We start from the raw sequence: 14,223 nt of genomic DNA, 5'->3' as shown, positions 1-14,223 counted from the left end.
ATAATTCTGAAGTGTGCTGCTTTCTCTGCTGCAGGTGCCTGACAGAGCCACTGATGACTTACAAGTTACACAAAGATTTTATTGTTGCTGTTAGTAAGTACACTTCCATTGCAAGCATTATAACTGATGTAGCTTTATGCTGTATTACTTGGAGGGATAAGTTTAAACCAGCTGGTTAAGATTTTCCTACTTGCTTAAGAAATTATCAGTCTGATACTTAATAGCTTATAGTATGATTTGTAAGCAAATAAATTGCAAAATGAACTAAAACATTTTGTCACTTAATAAAACCTCATTGGGGCAACTGTCTGGTGTTACTAGAATCAGCTGTGAGGAATTATTTTAATTACAGTATACTTGATGAGTATCAGTTTCTTACAAGAGCACCTGTGGTTAAATAGACAAGAATACAAACATATATAGTCAGTTATACCATTTATACATACTCACACGCTAGATTCCTAAATCTGGAGAGGAGAGTCAACTCTTTTTAGCAGAACTGGCACTTCCGTCAAGCCCCTTTCTCCCATATATTTACTGGGAATGATTACATATCTGTGTTATTTCTTACATCTGTGATTGCCATATGTGATATGAGTAGATAGGTTTAATTTAGGAATTGTGGGGAGGCAGAAGGAGTCAGTGAAAAACATGTAACCTGAGAAGTCAGAAATGCATAGTGTTAAAACATTTAGATCAAAGTGCCAGGTTGCCCTCTGAGCCCATTACAACTGTAATAATTAGGAATTGGCATTTCATTGTTAAGATGTATAAGGTGTGACTGTAACAAGCTTTTTCATAATCCAAGAAAGAAATCAGTTGCATTAATTTACTACCACACATTGTAATGTCACAGGAAATGTTGTCTGCTGATAAAAGTGTCAGATAGTGCTGAGTGATTTTGGTTTTCAGTCCAGCATACACACTGACCACATGATCTCACAAACACACTACTTAGCTTTCTTCTGAAAGCTCTCCACTTTGCATTCTCTTTATTGAAAACATCTTTGTTAGATAAACAAGACCTTAGAAAATAAATAAGCCAACTTCTCATTTTATCAACTAGGCCCCAGAGTGAGCAATTGACTTTGTCCAAGGACACTAGTAAATTTAATTCAAAACCAGGGCTACAAGCCAGTGTTTTGAACTCTTAACCTGAAATGTCTACTTATAGAAATTTTGTTTTATAACAATGGCATTTGAGCCACAACTAAAATGGCTCAATGAGCTGGTTGTTGTAATACAGACATTTGGTTGCATACCTTTTTTCTCCACTTGTGTGGCAAAGAATGAAATTATTTGCTACCATGATAATTAAAATACGCTCTTATGTATAAGTACTTGCCTTTTGTGTAGGTCAAGGATAAACCCACTTACTAAATATTAAGATAATAAAATGAGATGGTATTGATTTCAAGCAACAGAGAAATCCAGCTCAGTTAAAAAGGGAAGGTACTCAGAGATTAGGAGGTGTCTCAGAATTCCCTGGAAGGGCGTGACGCAGGCCTTCACAGGCCTGCACACAGTTGGGAATCGACATTTCTCTCACCACTCTTTACGGAGGGTCTGTCATCTCTGTTCTTTGGTACTTACCTGCTGCTTTCTTGTCTCCCTTTCCAGTCAGATTTTCTTGGGCTTGGAGCACACTCGGTATTGTCCAGGCTTGGTTTTGCATGCTCTCCCCTCTCGTGTCTCCAGCAGATCGGGTTCTGGTGGCTCCATCCCGGCTCCTGGGACAGACCTCATGTCTGGCCCAGCCCGAGCCAGCTTCCTTCCTCACCTTGTCCAAACAGCTGCGCCCGGAAGAGAAGGTGGACCCATAATATAACATCTAGGTGTTAGGCACTTTCTGGAGAAAGGGCTTGGCTGGGCGAGCAGTTCCCCCCAGGATTTGCTTGTTGTCGTGAGAGGATGTTAAATAGACTTCTTGTTCTGAAGGTTAAGACGTTTCTCCAGTGGACAGGGCAGCACCTTGATGTTTGCCTCGCAGGCTAGAATTGCTTTAGGTGATTTTTTATGCTTTTCAGATTTACCATTATCAGCATGGGCTTAAAATCTACTAGGCCCTTTGTCTTTGAATCTATAAAATTTGTAAAGGAATGCCTGCCTCCTCTGACCAGGCGGAGTCACTAGGATGTGTCAGTGTGATAAAGCACATTATAGCGCCTGGCTCAGCAGGCAGTCTATAACTGTTGCTGTGGTCACATTGCTGAAGGTCTGATCCTGTCCTTGTGTAGCAAAACCAAAGCAGGTTATGAGTTACAGTGGTTGTGGACATATATAGTTCAGTGGCTGGGAGCAAGTTCTGGGGTCAGATAGAATTACATTTGTTTGCCGTCTTTACTTGTTAACTTCATGACTATGGACAAGTTATTCTACCTCTCTGAGCCTTAGGGAATGCCCCTAATAATACTACATGAAGCAGTGCTTATTAGGTATGAGAGGTGGGAGTGGTTATGGTGTTTAGATTACTAATGTTGCCATACACAGTTGAATGCAATGAAAACTTAAGCATTTGCAACCTTATGTTACAGAATCTGATGACCAAAACTACCGGGTGGAGGCTGTGCATGCATTGGTGCACAAGTTGCCAGAGAAGAACAGGGAGATGCTGGACATCTTAATAAAGCACCTGGTCAAGTAATTCTCTAACTTACGTCGTTCACCTAACTACTTGTTCAACTGTTAAGCTTGTTCATGTCTTTCTAAAGTATATGATGGTGGTGTAACATTGCTGTTGTAACCCGAATCCATTGAATGTGCTTAGAAAGTGATGTGGCAGTTAATTTTTAAGAGATATCTATGTGTGCATCTGTATATGTTTACAATATGCCAATAATTCTGTATTTATAAGTGTTAAACTAAAAATGATGAAAAACGTGTATGTCAGCTTACAAATATATGAAGAAATATACTGTCCCCACCCTCCAACCCCCACCCAGTTCTTTTAGATACACTGTAAGCTCTAAGTTTAAAGACCAGTTCTCTGTACTATTAGGGTCAGTGAGGTTCTGCCAGGTCAAACTGTCAACAGTAGCTTCCTTCTCTAGATTCATAATACTTCTCAATAGCTGAAGGTTTTTCTGACTCTTATTCGTTCATCTATGTATTTAAACATCTTAATAGGTGAATAGATAGACATTGTATTAGTCAAGTTTCTCCAGAGAAACAGAACCAATAAGATGTGTGTGTGTGTGTGTGTGTGTGTGTGTGTGTGTGTGTGTGTGTGTATACATATACACATAGACGTGTGTGAGCATGTGAGAGAGGAAGAGACTGATTGATGGCAGGGATTGGCCTGCACGGTTGTGAGTCTGAAATCTGCAGAGCAAGCTGGGAGGCTGAAGACTCCGGGAAGAGCTGAGGTCACATCTTGAACCCGCAGCAGTCTGGAGGCAGATTTCCTGTTCCTCAGGGGAGCTCAGTCTTTTTCTCTAAAGACCATGCACTGGTTGGACAAGGCTTGCCCACATCATGGAGGGTGATCTGCTTTACTCAAAGTTTACTGACTTAAATGTTAATCTCATCTAAAAAATACCTTCACAGAAGCATCTAAAATTATCAAATACCAGTATGAAGTAATCGTCACAGATCTGTCTGACCGACACACACACACACACACACACACTCTCTCTCTCTCTCTCTCTCTCTCCTTTTTCTCCTCTCTCTCTCTCTCTGTCCCTAATTTATTCTCTCTTCTCTCTCTCTCTCTCTCTCTCTCTCTCTCTCTCTCTCTCTCTCTCCAGAAGTTAGTTTGTCATGATGCTGGAAACAAAAGTCCAAATTTAGTTTCTAAGTACAAGAATTCCCTTACTGCCTCATCTAAAAGTAGAGACATTTTCCATCTTAGCACCATGATGCACAGTCAAATGATCAGTCCGTCCTTGTTTGCTGCAAGTAGGAACCCAGTTTGAGCCATGCACATTTAAAATAGTGCTGCATATTAAGAAGTCTCACCTTAACTTGCAGGCTTATGAGATGTGACTCCCCCTCCCACCAAATAAGAAGGAAATCCACCAAGAACAGCATCATTCAAGTTCATTGTTAACTACTGCCTAAGGCAACACATTTTAATTAATAAAGAGTCACTGTCCATGGTCAGAATTAGTCTTGAATTATACTGTTGAATTTTGTAAACTTTTCATGAAATTTAGCAATACTCTATTGATATTCTCTTGCTGTATTCAAGCTAATTTTCTAGCAAAGCCTTTGTTTCACTGTAAAAAGTTGTGTGTTGCATAAAATGCTGTTGCTTAATTATCCAGAATGTTAGATAAACATAAGCTTTACCCTTAATGTGAATAGTGTAGCTTTAATACAGGGAATAGCAGGAGGGGTATTGGGCCATGGAAGAGGGCTTCCAGTTCTGCTCATCCTGCACCACCATTGCTGGCTCTCCTCTTGAACCTGTAAGAGGTCAGCGCCCTTGGACTGAGCAGCATGGGTGGGATGTGTGCCCATATCATCAGTGACCTGGTTAAACTGCGAACAAACACTAACACTTTCATTTCCTGTCTACCTTATGTGGGTGAAGTGGTCTGGATAGGTCATTGTTCCAAAGGACCAAAGACTAAAGGACTGATTCCAAATGAACTCAGATACATGATATAAATCATTACTTCCTTCCTGAGAAGCCTTTTGTTTGTCTTTAAACAAAGGTCATCTATGGTCACTTTTTTGACTTTACCTGTAAATATGCAAAAGAGCAATTGGATTGTCTGTTACCTACACGAGGCAATAAGGTGCAGAAATGCAGGGTGTGATCAGGGTCTAAACAGACTCAGTAACCCAACAGAAGAATGTAGGAAAATCAAAGAAGAGAAAACTGGTCATCAAAATCATCCATCTTCTTAGCAACATGATTTTCAAAGCAGACCAGTTTTTTAGGATTTCCAAATTTATTTCCAATGAGCTTAAAACTAATCGCATTCTAGTTTACTTATACTACCAGGAACTCTTACACGTTAGCAAGAGTGCTTAAAGCCAGTTTAATTACAATTAAGACTCTTTTTTTTGAGATCATATTTTATTTAATTCATTATTTAATTTTCTCAACCTTACAAGGGTTGTTATACTTAATAGATGTGGGAACTGAAGCCTAGGGATATTAATAAATTGGCTGACTGTATCCACTTCCAGGTTGGAGGGGTCCAAACTTTGAATCCAGACAGGCTCACACTGCCTTTATATGCCACTACGTTAGATTCTCCAGTTCATAGTAAGCAGTGAATATATCGTATTTGGTTATATAGAAAGGAAACTTGGAATGCAACTCGTCTTATTCTAACCAAGAACCTTCTTTGCTAGTGTTCTCTTGGGCAGAAAGGAAAAATGCAGTGAGTAGGTCTTCTGCTCTGTGCGAGGAGTTCCATGGATCCAAAATCCTGGATTCCCCCTAAAGTTTTACTTTTGATTCTAGAATGTAATTAGTGATGCAGATTTAGAAGTGAACAGAATCTTATGTGTACTGCTTTCTAGAACTTCATATGCTAACAGCCTGGCTGGGAATAAGATAGAAAACGCAGAGCTAACCTAGAAGATTGGTCAAGTGAAAGAGGTTTCCTCTTGACAATATGTCCAATTTCTAAATTAGGTCATCTTTGATAGTTCCTGGGATTGCTTTGCTAAGGTCAATAATATCAGAGGCTTTTCAGGGCATTTTCAAGCCAGCAGTGATGCCACCACATCTCTTTACTGTTTGCCTAGTATAGTGCTAAGGAGGCACTCAGTTTTGGATGGATGGATGAATGGATGGATGGATGGATGGATGGAAACATACATTGGCCCACTTGTCCTTTGTGGGGAGCTCAAGGAAACCCTTTTATTACATTCATGAGACTTGGATTCAAGTAACATCTCTGTCCCTAATTTGCTGTGGCCTGGAAAACATAATTTTTACTTCAGGAACTTCAGGTTTTTAAACCTGTACAGTAGGAAAAACTGAGGATTAAATCAACAATATCTAAAAGTTTCTTGGAGTAGGTTCTCGATAATATGTTTGGTGAATCTGCATGTAATTCTAGCTAGTCTGCTCTTAACCATCTGTTCTAAAAGAAGTATAGTACTCTTGAAAATACCAAATAACTGATAATCTCTAGGTTGATTGTATTCAATTTAGGATACCAAGACTTCTTCCTTCAAAAGTTTAACCTTTATAATTATGTTTAACCAGAGCTAATGTTAATTTTTTATACCTTGTAGGCTATACCCAATAATGATTGGGAGTGGCCAAATCTGAGTATTTGGGAAAATGTGCATATATTGCATATTTCATATTTTATTTATGCCAGGAATTTGGTAGATGAGAACATTTCACAGTTATTAAACATGAAGATTTTATTTCATTTTTTGCACTCATTTGCAGAGTATCACTACATAGCCAACAAAATTTGATGACCGTCTCGAACCTTGGGGTCATATTTGGTCCCACTCTGATGAGAGCACAGGAAGAAACTGTGGCCGCAATGATGAATATCAAATTCCAGAACATTGTGGTTGAGATCCTGATAGAGCACTACGAAAAGGTATGCTGCATTCTCATGTGGCGGCATCAGATTTTATGTCTAGCTTTTAAGAATTGATTTTGCGTTTGTATCATCTATGAGATTTTACATTGTGATCTCAGATTCCTATAAAGTGTCATCTTACAAATTTGTATGAATTACTTTTTTGTGAGGACTTTGATTTTTCTTGTTTAGATTTTAAGTGCTTCTCAAAATCTTCTCAGTAGATGGTTTCCTTTCCTTCTACATCATTTACTTTTCAAGATTTTTCTTCTTTAGCATTTATATAGTCAGTGTTTTGCTCATTCTCAGAGAGTACTTTAGAATCAGTTTGTGGTTAAGTCTGTCTTAACATTTTTTATCTGTCTGGAATTAGATTCTTCATTATTCAGCACAGGGGATACTCTAAATAAAACAAAAATCAGGTAACAATTTTGAAGTCTTCTCTATATCCAGTCCCAAAGGAGGATTTTTTTTTTTAAGCAGTGAGAACTTAGAATAACTGGAAATTGGAAACTAGGAAAGCCATATTGATTGGGTTATTAAGCAAATTCAGCCATTGAAGGTCTAAATATTTGTGATCCATTTATGTCTGGTCTGGTTTTATGAGAGAAGAACTATGTCCCTTTCCTTCCCTCAGTTCCTTCTAAATGCCTGGAGAAGAATATGTTTAGTGCCTACCTAAGGTTCCAAGCACTCCCGCAACCTGAGAGCACACGGCCACCATCCTGGAGCTGTGCTCAGACCTCAACCTGCAGCGTGTTACTTTCCGTGACAGTTCAGGGCCAACGGCCTGATAGCACCTTCTCAGAAGTGAGGGGCTGCTCAGCTGGGGAAGTGATACTGAACGAGCCCCTTCCCTTCAGGTTATGATCAGCATGAAGGGGAAAGAGGTTATCATTATAAAAAGAATCAGTGAGCCTTGACATAGACATTTGTTCACATTTGAAAGCTTTCTTAAAATTACTGGAAAATCTCCTGAATTTCACTCTTGGGGAATGGGGAGAATGTAAAAGACACCCAGAGAAGGAACATCACTTGGTGCAAATGGAAAAGAAAGTTCTCCTTGCTCTAGGATATTTCTGTTTTGCATCAAGCACCTCTTGCTGTGTAAATGATTAAGTAGCATAGAGTTCTAGGATTATTTAGCAACTCTCAAAACTTATTTTATGATGAAAATGGCAATTTCACCCTTTTATTGACCTCAGTCCATTTTTCTTCCATGTAGATTTTTCATACTGCCCCAGATCCAAACATTCCTCTTCCTCAGCCTCAGTCTCGATCTGGATCCCGAAGGACTCGAGCGATCTGCCTCTCCACAGGCTCCCGGAAGCCCAGAGGGAGGTACACTCCTTGCTTGGCAGAACCCGACAGTAAGTGTGGCAGCCTTGGGCACATGCTTTCTTCAGTCTTTAATTCAGCCTCACCTCACCTATGGTCACTACATAGAAAGAGATGTTCTCACTGGGGCTGTCTGCCCGATGCCTGCCATCCCTCCTGCACCAACCCTTCTAACATTTATATATTCTCTATCAGTGTAGTTGCAAGGTACTTGGACCAGCAAATTCATTACTGCTACAAAGGGAAAAAAAATAGCTTGGTGCCCTTTTTTGTGCATCTGTGATTAAGTACGTTGGGTGCTGTGTGGCAGGTTTTGTCCTGTTGTCGAAGTGGCAGAGAAGAAAGCAAGAGAAAGTCTGGCTGAAGCAGTCATTTTCTTTCCTCTTTTTACATTATGTTCTTAAAGCATCATGTCTTGGGTATCAAAGTGTCTGAAAGAGAAAAAAGAGAAAGAAACACATTATCACGAGCTTAACTGTTCTGAGCCAAGCCCCAGAGGAGGCGGGTGGCAGCTTGAGCCCATAGCAGGGATTTAACTGTAGCCATTTGCATTTTATTTCATACCCATTAAGCTCCCCAATTTTGTCTCACAACCAGTATTTAATAGAAAACACTGATTTTTAATGTAAGATACATTTAGATACTTTATTACAGGTTTTCTGATTTCTCTACCTTACTTTTGGGAACATTAAAAATATGAATCCAGTGAAATAGCCTTTCTTATGTCACTATATTCTTAGCAGGAAGAGGAAAAAGGCCTTTCTTTAAAAAATGTGAGCAGCTGGTAATTTGCCGCTGACATTACTGGTACTTTTGAACGAGGGAGAACTCAGATGCATTGTAACTCAGAACCACCTAAGGTCAGAAAAGTAAAAGAAGGCAGAAATATGTCTTTAATATCCTCCCTTCCACTGATATCCTGTAATATCTTCAGGGAATCTTAGTTCTCTTGTGAGTCCTGTTTCAGCAGCAGATTTTGTCTTAAGTCAGCCCACTCATGCTTCAAGAAGTAACCTTATCACACAGGGGCAGGGAACATACACAACCTCCTTGAGTAGTAGTGGAAAATGCAGTCAGACGTGTATTTTAAAGCCGCGCCACCGTTTGGTGGGGCTGGAGGCACAGATGAGTCGGTGGCTGGCAGGGTTTGGGTGGTGCTGTGCTCAGCAAGGCCCTGCGGGCCTTTCTCCCTCTGCCCAGGCGACTCGTACAGCAGCAGTGCAGACAGCACACCCATGGGGAGCATCGAGTCGCTGTCTTCTCACTCCTCCGAACAGAACAGCGCAACGAAGCCAGCCTCCTGTCAGCCTAGGGAGAAATCAGGAGGGATTCCTTGGATTGTATCCCCTTCACCTTCCAATGGACAGAAAAGTCTGGGTCTCTGGACTAGTCCTGAGTCAAGTTCTAGAGAAGATGCAGCCAAAACAGATGCAGAGTCAGATTGCCAGAGCGTGGCATCAGTCACCAGCCGGGGGGATGTTTCCCCACCCATAGGCCTGGCCAAGATGGGGCCTCATGGGCCTTCAGGGCTGAAGAGAGCCTCTGCCTCCTCACTGAGATCCATCTCTGCAGCAGAAGGTAAGCCAGCGCGGAGCTGATGCAAGCTCTCATTGTGTCCGTGTGCTTACTGCATTATTCAGCATGATTAAGCAGGGAAAAGTTCACAGTGAATGGGACTAACAATGCTTATCTGCACTGTTCCTGAGCTAGGAGTTTTAAAACTGCTGTGCGCTGTGACTGTTTTCCTAGATCTTTCCAACTCTGGGAGGTGATGTCTTTGTAATTACTGTAGATTGTGATCTCCCTGAGTGATGGGCTGCTGTGCTCAAAGAACATTCTGTACCTTCCCATTTAGGCTCAGAGAAAAATGCTTCCTTTTGTTACATGCGTGTACTCTGTTATTGCTTTAATTTAGTCTAATAGCGTCTTGCCTGTTTTCTTGGACTGGCTTTTTAGGAAACAAGAGCTACAGTGGATCTATTCAAAGCTTAACTTCCATAGGTTCCAAAGACACATCCAAAGCCCCACCAAACCCAGACCTGCCTCCAAAAATGTGCAGGAGGTTAAGGCTGGACACTGCCTCAAGCAACGGCTACCAGCGACCTGGCTCCGTGTAAGTGATGGATGGTTTGTATTTGCTTTGTCTCCCAGGAGTGCACAGGGGTTGAGTGTGTCCAGAAGAGCCCTTCAGAGCCCCATATCTGAATGCTGCATCCTCTGTAGAGTGGGTACAGCAAGCCTGGGTCGGACCTGTCCTCTTCTGCAAGTGACGTGCAAGTTCGAGTGGACTTGAGATGTGTGTAAACAATCTCATGGGTGACACTTCAAGCAGAGCTGTACTTAATTTAAGGACATGGAAATAAACATATATTAGTTTTGAGCTTTGAAATGAAACACCTTTCTATGAAAGCTAAGCACCCATCTCTGAGCCGAGGAGACTGCCCGTATCCCAGCTCCCCTCTCTCTGTTAGAAATACACCTGCTTTGTGGCTGGTGAGGGTTGGTTTCTCTCTTCTTGGTCATGTCTCTCCCCTACCTGAGCACTCACTGATTTAAACAGACTCATAGAACAAGGAGCATGTAAAGCAAAATGGATATACTTCTAATCAAAGGAAGTGACCCTGAAGCATAAAGGCTGCTAAGGTAGTACCTATAGACTGTACACCTATAGGGTAGGGGACATAGGCGTGAACAGAAAGGGGACACGGGGGAGAAAATGGGAACCTGGAAAAACATAAAAGCAAAATCCAAAGAAGAAAGTTTTTCTCCTTTTCATTTTATTTTCCTGACTGTTGCTGAGCTTTTCCAAATGCTCCAAGAGCTATTCCTGGGCATCTGTACATATGTTCTCTCTTCAGGGGTCCACAGTATCCTTCTGCAGTGGGTTATAGAAAACTTCATTTTAGAGATATTGAGAACTAATACTTGGAAAGTTAAAAACCTATCCACATCTACTCAGCTAGTAAGTGGCAGAACTGGGATTCTAACCCAGGTTCTCTAACTTGCTATTTCTATTACACCATGCCCATTTTTATGGTGGTATTCCTGGTATATTAATTACTCATTTGAAAATCCAGTAAGGCATTTTACTAAGCCTGTTATTATAGTAACAGTGTCTTAACTTCATTTGTTCATCCCTTTCTTCAACAAGAACCTTTTGGTTTCAGAGTATGTTTAATATACATTTTCTTTCTCAGTTAGAAATTCATCTACAACAGTATGGACTAAAGTATTTGAAAAAACATCTCCTCTCCTGTGTGTAGCTCTAGCTATGAACCGAAATTAAATTTTAAGCCAATATGACCAGGGAGACGGGAGAATGTGAACTCCATCCTTTGTGAGGGAAAGAGAAGAACTTCTGTTTTGTGATTGTCCTAATAGTTAAAGTAGAAATTAAAATTGAGAGAGTGTATGTTCTGTGTCAGGTGTGAACTGATCTTCAGGCTATCAAGTGGCTTGGCTCTGGGAGACAAGTTTGTCAATAAAGAAATAGGAGATATTTTGAAGACATAGTTTAAAACATCACTCAAGGGATTTGATATTCCCTTCTAGCAAAGAATGAGACTTCTGATGACCTCGAGAACCTTAGTTTTCTTTTTACTCTGTGCAAAAGTCTTACCTTTTCATAGACCATGTCCTTCCCTCCCCGTGATTTGAAACAAGGTTTGAATCCACAGATTTATGTATTGGCCATATTTTCAGAGTCCCCTCTTTTTACTTTACAGGAATTATGTTCAAATAGTTTTTAAAAATTCAAATAACTTTAGAATTAGTTTTGTCTTAGCTGTCAGAATGGACAACAGTTTTTCTTTTATCTTGTTGATTTAATTCTTTTCCCTTGTGATTCCACAAGACTCAATAACATCACTTTCAGGACCAAAGAGAGAAGAAAAAATGTTCCATTTTACTGTACCCACAGTTTTCTGAGCTAAAAAAGATGACAGGAAGGTCCCCAGAGGAGGTCACTATAGGGTTATTATGATCTGGTACTCTGGGGGCTGGAGACTCGATCTGCCACAGTAAAACTTAAGACAATTAAAATTTAGGCCAAATTTTGTTGACCATTCTTAACTAATCATTTTTGTTTGGATTAACTGTTAACATTGAATTTCACTGTAAGCTGAATGACTTTCTGATTGATTTTAATGAAACTTGTATTTTAAAATTATTTTTCAGTGTGGCAGCAAAAGCCCAGTTGTTTGAAAATGTTGGTTCACTTAAGCCAGTTTCTCCCGGGCGGTAAGTTCTTAAAACCCTTAAACAGAATTTAAAAAAAAAAAAAAAGAAAAGTGACCCTGTTGCCTGTGTTGAGAAGGCAGGTCATCTTTGACAACTCTTCCCCTCAAATCTGCAGATGGTCAAATCCACGTCCACTGTCTCTTCCCAGGGAAAAGGTCATGACTATAAACAGCACTTAGCATCTCAGATCTTCACAGCAATGCCTCATTTGCTGAAATCGTCACAAAGGAAGCTTTTCTAAAAGACACGACTTGCTATGATCCTTTGCATACCAAAGACTCCTTGGATGATAGTTTACAGAATTTTTTCAGAAGTATATTCTTGACTTTTAAGAGTTATAAAACTTTTTTTGCAAGAAGCTTCATGAAGATCTGTTGAAAAATATACTTACTCTTAATGGCCAGTATTGCGCTATAGAGCTGATTGCATCTGGCAGCTCTGTTTTTGTTTTTGTTTTGAGTACAATACTTCATTCAGGGTTCCTCGATTTTACCTCCACTCTATTGTTAAAAGGCTACGAATTGTTACATCTTGCTACTATTAATGCGCTCGCTTCTAGGGGTCCTTCCTCTTCTGTTCCAAATTGATTCTTATCTGCAATGGGCTTTGTTTTTTAATTTGAATATGTTTAAAGTAATGGAATTTTTTTTAGTATTTTGATATTTCTGATATAACTATATGTTTTTTAACCGTCATCAACTAGTACAAGTAGACAATAAATGATTGGTGTTTGAAAGAATATATAAATGAGAGCACTTGAAGAACAAACCTTGATTGACAATTTTGAGCTCTGGTGTCTGGATAATTGAGGCTGTGAAGTAATGGCATCAGATAATTGAAGAATTGCTATATGGTTCTTTTAAAAGTATCCAACCATATAATTTTTATCATCTTTGTAAAATTATGAGGATGTTTTCAGTAACATTGATTAAACGACGCAGCATTGGGCTTGTGCTAGTTGCTAAGGAGAGCAGTGACGTTCAAATTCTGGCTTTTTTCCAAAGGCTAATGAAGGCTCACATGTATCAGAGTTTTTAACTACACAGAACTAGAGCCATTTTGGTATCTTACCAGGACAATGGTCAATGCGCTGCCTTTATAAGAGCAGATCCCAGAGTACTTGTGTATACCTTACCTCTCTGTCTGTAGCATTTTTACCTTCTTCCTTTTTATCAAGTTACGATATAAAGTAGGTACTGTGCATGTCAGAAAAAACATTTCTGTGAAACTCATCTTTTTTAGGCTTTAGTGTAAGGGTTTTATCCTTGCTACTTAGTATCTGTCTTGCTGTGTGGCTGAATTAATCCACTAGGTGGAGCCGTTTTATTAGGAAGTTCTGCAAAATCTGTTATGGAGTCAAATACTGTCATCAAAGAGAATCCTTTAACAGCTTTAAGAAAGCGAGTTGTTATAGAAGTAGATCAGAATGCTGACATATAATAGATATACTCCTGTGTTCGACAATCAACCCATGCATTTTAAATGTGCGTTTGCATTCTAAATACTCTAAATCCACTTCTAATGGGCTGTCAGCATAAACTTAGAGCTCACTTAGGGGCACACTGGACATTTTGGTCTTTCTGTCAGCCACTCTGCAGCACTTGTTGATGGTGTAACTTTTCACCAAGAGATAAGCACAGTGGACGTCAGTGTCAGACAGACTCACATTCAGTCTTGGCCCACCACTTCCTAGTTGTATTAACTGTAGAGATATTTCGGAAGCTCCATTTTTTTTGTCGATAAAATGAAAGCCATAATTCTGTTTTTGGCAAACTGTTACAGAGGTACATAGTGATGTATCTGAAGCACATGGTAAGTTCCCTGTAGATGGTCTCTACAATAATAACTATTACTGTCATAATTATTATGGAAACTGCTTAAGATAGTCAAGCCTTTAATCACTACATAAATAGCATTTAGTCACACTAACTCTTTAACAGCCACCTGATGCTCTTTTGTATCATTAAATACAAGTGAACAACAGATACAGTCGAGGGCATTTCCCTTGCTAATGTCCTACAGTGCCTATTTCATTTTCCTTCTGGGAACTCAGGGTTACAATTGAAATGGACCTTGTGGAGTGGTAGAACCAGCAGTGGGTAGTGGGAAGACTTTGGGAAAGAGGCTGATAGGGAGATTA

The 14,223-nt window shown here is 39.9% G+C and overlaps 1 protein-coding gene across 3 annotated transcripts in view; it reads left to right on the top strand.

Annotated features, from left to right (window-relative positions):
* ARHGAP42 (Rho GTPase activating protein 42) overlaps window positions 1-14,223 on the top strand; it is a 259,498-nt gene that overhangs the window by 233,647 nt on the left and 11,628 nt on the right. For all 3 annotated transcript variants that reach the window (XM_073239416.1, XM_037025624.2, XM_073239417.1), the window contains 7 exons: window positions 35-93; window positions 2,535-2,640; window positions 6,365-6,524; window positions 7,732-7,876; window positions 9,045-9,422; window positions 9,801-9,957; window positions 12,021-12,083. In XM_073239416.1, the coding sequence (XP_073095517.1) occupies window positions 35-93; window positions 2,535-2,640; window positions 6,365-6,524; window positions 7,732-7,876; window positions 9,045-9,422; window positions 9,801-9,957; window positions 12,021-12,083 (1,068 nt within the window). The remainder of the gene's footprint in view (window positions 1-34; window positions 94-2,534; window positions 2,641-6,364; window positions 6,525-7,731; window positions 7,877-9,044; window positions 9,423-9,800; window positions 9,958-12,020; window positions 12,084-14,223) is intronic.

This window comes from Manis javanica, chromosome 6 (genome assembly GCF_040802235.1).
Source record: "Manis javanica isolate MJ-LG chromosome 6, MJ_LKY, whole genome shotgun sequence".
Lineage (NCBI taxonomy): Eukaryota > Metazoa > Chordata > Mammalia > Pholidota > Manidae > Manis > Manis javanica.
The sequence above is the reverse complement of the archived record's forward strand: the minus strand, read 5'-3'. Positions and strand labels throughout refer to the sequence as shown.